Source organism: Epinephelus moara, chromosome 9 (genome assembly GCF_006386435.1).
Source record: "Epinephelus moara isolate mb chromosome 9, YSFRI_EMoa_1.0, whole genome shotgun sequence".
In the NCBI taxonomy this organism is placed as follows: Eukaryota; Metazoa; Chordata; class Actinopteri; order Perciformes; family Serranidae; genus Epinephelus; species Epinephelus moara.
In genome coordinates this window covers 33,795,639-33,801,609 of record NC_065514.1, presented here as the reverse complement: position 1 = coordinate 33,801,609, position 5,971 = coordinate 33,795,639, and the positions used below count along the sequence as shown (strand labels likewise).

Sequence of the window (5,971 nt, the reverse complement as noted above, 5' to 3'; positions counted from 1 at the left end):
TGTTGGAAGTATATATTAATATCTGGCAGTATACATGTGTGACAATAGTCATATGTGTATAATAACAGTAGAAGTATGACTAATGATAACAGCAGCAGCAGGAGGCATCTGGCAGGACCACAGCCGCAGCACAACCACACACGTCACACTATCCAGGCACTATCTTATCAGTTCGCACTGCTGCCTGAGGGGTAGCATATAATACTTTTATCCAAGTCTGAAATACAGTGCCAAACCCAAACATCTCTAGTACCTTATACAGATAGTTATGCTCAATGCGATCAAATGCCTTCTGTGCATCTAATGATATAAGTACCTCTGGGACAGGAGATTTTTCAGAGGAGTACAGTAAGTTAAACATTCTGCGCAAATTATTAAATAAATGTCTACCCACCACAAATCTTGTCTGGTCTGTATGTATAAATTTGGGCAAAACAGATTCAAGTCTAGAGGCCAGTACTTCTGTAAGAATTTTATAGTCACATCCTAATAAACTTACTGGTCTATAAGATCCACACTGAGTAGGGTCCTTGTTTTTCTTAAGCAGTACAGATATTGTAGCTTGGGTCATCATAGGAGGCAGAGCTTCATTATTAAAACATTCTTCAAATACTTCTAAAAATATGGGAGCCACTTTTGCTGCAAATTTCTTATAGAACTCAATGGAAAAATTATCCAGTCCTGGGGCTTTACCTGATTTTAGGTGTGTTATTACCTTAAGAATTTTCTCCAAGCTTATTGGTTGGTCCAAAACTACTCTATCTGACTCCTCAATGCCTTTTAATTCTAGTCTGTCTAATACCTGGGTTACTGTACTATCGGTAGCCCTCTCAGAAGTGTAGAAAGTATTATAGAATTGCATGAATTGGCTATTTATTTGTCTTTGATTACAGGTAATTGTGCCATCATCCAATGCTATTTCTGTAATTTGGTTTGCTGAGGCAGACGTCTTTAGCTGATGTATTAATATCTTGCCTGCCCGCTCCCCATGTTCATAATGCTCACTGTGGGAATAGGTCCTGCATTTGGCTGGATAACATAATATCATACTCTGTTTGTAACAGGAGTCTTTCCTTGTAGAGCTCAGGAGAGGGCGTAGATGCATGCTGCTGGTCTGTTACCTTTAACTTATCCTGTAGTTCTTTCTGGCGTGCAGATAATCTCTTATTCTCACTTGCTGTATATGAAATGATAAAACCTCTAATGTATGCTTTCATTGTCTCCCACAGTGTGCATCTGCTCACTTCTGGGGAGTTGTTAGTTAGTAAGAAAATATCAATCTGATCTGACAAATATCTAACAAAGTTTTCATTAGATAAACGCCTGTCTCCAATAAACACCTGGTTATCTAAAGCCTAATTTTTATACAAGTAATATTCATACTGGTTTAAATAAACAATTCGATATTTCACATTTTAGCTGAGCTTTTGTGTCCCATATTGACGCCTGTCCCAAATATAGGCCTGTTGATTTCAGTGATTTAAGCAAATGGAAGTTTTATGGGTATTTGAAAAGCTCAACAGCAATGTCTCTTTCCTGAAATTATGACCGAGTAACTCTAGATAATCCAGAGACCATGTTGTGAACAGTGTCATAGAACCTGTTTTCTTTCTACCAAACTACACCCACAAATCGTATCTCTGTCCAGAAGGAAACTACTCATGGACAAGAGGCTCGTGCTTGTGACGCACGAGATGTAAACATTAATGGCGTCCTCCTCAGCTGAGCTGTAACTTTAGCTTGCTCAGTGGTGCTAGGTGAGCTAGCAATAACTGCACGCTTTCTTCTGCGTGGTGATATGGTTGGCAGGTGTAATTCTGTAGAGAGAAAATAGTTCCTACATCAAATTGCTCCCAACAAGGTCTGGGGATTAACCTGAGCAACCGGGTCATGATTCCTGGGAAGAGACATTACTGTTGGGTTTTGTCTTGGCAACCAAACCAGGTGTTTTTTTTGTGACAAAGTTAGTCAAAATTAGTAGGGCTAGTAAACGGACGGGGCGTTTGATTGGGACTAGCCTTTTAATTGAAGTTTTACAGTATATTTTTTGGCGCTTTGAGCACCACAAGTTGAGTGCCATCTAGTTCCATCATATTGGAGAGAAGGCAGACATTTCTACAGCTGATATCTCCAACACTCAGCAACCCACACCAAAACAATCTAGACTGATAAATAGCACTACAGGTAAGAGGCAAAATATGTACTTTTGATTTTGGGGTGAACTGTCCCTTTAATGCAGTCATTGATCATTTTAGCAGAAAAGGATCCCTTTTTTCCAAAAGATCATAACCATAACATGCTTCTCCTTTATCTCTTTTTTTTTCTGTCCCTCGCTCCCTTTCTGTCTGTCTGTATTTCAGCTGGCTACATAGTAAAACAGATGGGGTTGCCCCTGAAGTTGGTGGCCATGGTGAATTCTAATGACATAGTGCACAGGACAGTAACCAGTGGTGACTTTTCCATGGCAGCTAATGTCACACAAACTTTGGCCCCCGCCATAGACATCCAGGTAACACAGTTACACAGACTATAGTTTCAGTTGCTCATATCAATAACATTTTTACAGATGTCAGTCCGAAGATTAATTTAATAAGATCACATTGTTCGTCCACACATGGTCTAAAAAGTGGTTGTTTTTTCCAGTCTATTTTAATTCTTTTTTTAGGAGCAGTTATATGCTTTGCTTATTTCCTGACAGTCCCAGAGCTGAATCAACATGTTCAGCAAATTTCATGGCAGTCTGCCTGCTATGTTATAACATATCCTGTGTGAAACATTTACATACAGGCATGGTGGTAGTTGAGTAAAACTCATAGAACAGGGATATTCAATTAAATTTCACAGAGGTCAAGTTACTAAAATTTCCTCGCAGCGAAGGTCAAAACCCCATAATGCCTTAATTGCATTTTATGGCCTACCCCTGTATCTCACAAATAAACAACAATGTGCATTTCCATATCATTTCAGCAATATTTATTGTCAGTTTTCAAAGTAGGATACCAACATACAGACACATTGAACTTGAATGGAAAACAAACAGCTGTCTTTACCATAAATAAAATTAGTCCTAGCCATAGAGTGTATAAATAATGGACGTAGATACCGCAATGTCACCCATTGGTTTGTGGACTCCCATTTTGAAGTCTCAAGTTTGGCAATTTGACTGTTGCCATCTTGGCTTTTTGGAACCAGAAGTGACCATATTTGGGCAAGAGGCTGACGCTGTGAAGTGAGGGGTGGATCTGATGTGTAACTTTGAGCATGAATAAAATGCAAACATGTGAGTTCTGTAACCCCCTTCTGAATAAAATGCATAAGAAAGTGCTCTTTTTTATTACTTCCTTCCTTTCCTTGTAAGAGAAATTGACCTGTAACTGCCCTGCTAGTAGTTTGACTCTTGGCTTGAATGGAGTTGGAGAGTCTGGAACTGTACTGAGTTTTAATAATCATTGATCATGATCATTTATTCTCTGTAATTTTAGAAAAGTTCACAGCTACAGAAAATGAATGTTTGAATGAACGTTGGCACTAGTGGGAAGGCAAGACATTAGGATTTATGCTCTGAGACAATGACTTTCTATAAACTGGTAAATGGCAACCTGGCCAGTGGTTGCTAAGATATCTTGTCCAACACATCCACACACATTACCATCCACACAAAGTTATTAATTTAAATGTCTACCATGTGTGTAAAAGCTGTATTGACATGTTTGGTCCCTCAGGGTGCTGTGTCACAATGCTTGATTTTTGTCCTGTAGGACCCGTACAACATGGAGCGGGTGTTCTGGCTGCTTCTGGGCAGAGATGGAGCTACAGTGAAGAGCATGCTGGAGGAGTTTCAACAATCACATAGACACTCTCTGCTGGAAAACCACCGCAAACTAGTACCAATCATACAACATTTACTGCACCTGCTATATACTCTCAGGCATAATCATTCTTTATGTGTCAAGTAGGACCACACCCCCCATCTACCGCTCTAATATTTTATAATCCTTCCTTCTGTTGTACCTTTAGCTGTCACAGGTTTTATCAACTGGAACAGTGAGTGATGAAGGGATCCTGGAGACCATGAGGAGATGCTGGGAGGAAAACCAGTATGTCCTGTGTCCACACTCAGCTGTGGCTGTATGGCATCACTACCACTGTCCTCACAACCCCGGGATCAACAGGTCAAGTATAGCTTCATCTATTTAGCTGTACACACACAAGACACTTCTGACTTCACTGTAAGACATAAACCAGCAGGGTCTCTGAGGTTATCTAGCCAGGATGGCATTCAGTAAGCTGAAAGAAATAATCAATAAATATTTTAGACCAGTCACAAAACAGTCACACATCAAGGTCAGGTGTCTACAACCATGATAGCAGCTTTGTGAGGCTATACTTAGGCACAGCAGTGCTTTGGGCTAAAGGCTAAAACCAGTATACTAATATGCTGACAGTCAATATATTTATATGCACAGTTAAGTGGAGCTACGGTTACAGCTTGGCAGGGGAATCAATTTATTGACTGATGTATGTCAGAGTCTGCTACGATAGGTGGTGATATACCCCCTTTCAGCTTTTTTATACTGGACCTTTTTCCGGTTGACCTATTACGCCACAGACCAAACAATTGGTACAATGGTGGACAACTTTTCAGTTCTGTCCATACAAAACTGCACGGCTCTGGATGTAGATTTCACCATGGTGTTACCAGCCTCTTCTTCTGTTACACATTTATTGCTATTTGACTTCGGGGTCAAAGCCTGGTGCAGATGCTGTGGAGCATATGCAAATTGCTAGGCCAGATGGGTCTGATTGACTGTATACATGCAGGAGTTATTCCACTCCCAATTGCATTATCAGGGTGTGTTGGTCTGGCTTTGATAAATTTGATTTAGTACAATTTCAGTTGGACTAACATGTTTACATGTATTTTAAAAGTCCGGATTTAGTCGGACTTACGCAATAAATCGATTTTCTCTAATGTTATGTAAACATATTGAGTATTTATTACCACGGTCACTGTCTTGATTTAGTGTGTTAGCATGCTAGTGCTAGCAAAAACCCCCGAAACAAAACAAATAAGTCAAAATTGTCTTTACTCAGCTTACTGTAATGAAGGTCTCATCCAGTTTTTTGACTAGATACTGAAACTCTTCTTGCAGGTGTTATATTGCAACAGCATCTCCAGCCAAGTTTCAGGCAGCAGTGCAGAGGGCTGGCCTGACCTTTGACCTACCTAAGGCAGTACTGGTGTTGGACAAATTGGCCACCCGTTACCAGAACCTGGAGCGAAGCCCAAACTGGTGCAAAGATTGGGAGGACAGACTGAGAGAGAAGATCCAGTCTGTGAGTTCAGTCAGGAAAAACAAAGGGACGTACTACAGCTAATTGTGACAGCTGTAATATTGTTAAAAAAAGAAGAAGAAAAAAAGGTGTTTACAGAAAACGTGGATGGACATTAAACTGTGTGTAGGTGAGATCAGGTGACTCAGGCTGCTTGTCCTTGATCCATGTCCTTTCTTATCTGGATGTAATAAAATATATTGATGGGAAAGTCTTCTTGGTACCTCTTTGATGGACTTTGATCTGTAGTGTCATACGACTTGTCATTGTCCTTCCACAACTGTAACACAAATGTAAATGAATGCTAAAGAATAAAATCAAACTGTGAGTTTAATTTTCTTAAGACAGTCATTAATTTAATTGCACAAATTTGACACATATAAGGCACACACACACACACACACACACACACACACACCACTGGCAAGTGTTTATAAAAAGCCTTGACACTTTTTCCTCCTGTTCATTTCTCTCTTGTCCTTTCTCACTGGTGCTTTTATGTTTAAAAGGCAGGACTGCTCACTGGCCTTGCAGATGTGCTCAGCTTGTTAGTCTTGACAGATTTTGCACCTAAACTAGCTACCATATTGTATCGTCTTGTCACATGATCAAATAGAGACTTGACATTAGACAATAA

The 5,971-nt window shown here is 39.9% G+C and overlaps 1 protein-coding gene across 2 annotated transcripts in view; it reads left to right on the top strand.

The window, feature by feature from the left end:
• Positions 1-5,680, top strand: part of thnsl2 (threonine synthase-like 2) — a 15,359-nt gene extending 9,679 nt beyond the window's left edge. For both annotated transcript variants that reach the window (XM_050052407.1, XM_050052408.1), the window contains exons 6-9: positions 2,361-2,509; positions 3,759-3,884; positions 4,018-4,172; positions 5,154-5,680. In XM_050052407.1, the coding sequence (XP_049908364.1) occupies positions 2,361-2,509; positions 3,759-3,884; positions 4,018-4,172; positions 5,154-5,379 (656 nt within the window). In that variant the 3' untranslated portion in view covers positions 5,380-5,680. The remainder of the gene's footprint in view (positions 1-2,360; positions 2,510-3,758; positions 3,885-4,017; positions 4,173-5,153) is intronic.
• Positions 5,681-5,971: the final 291 nt, after the last annotated feature.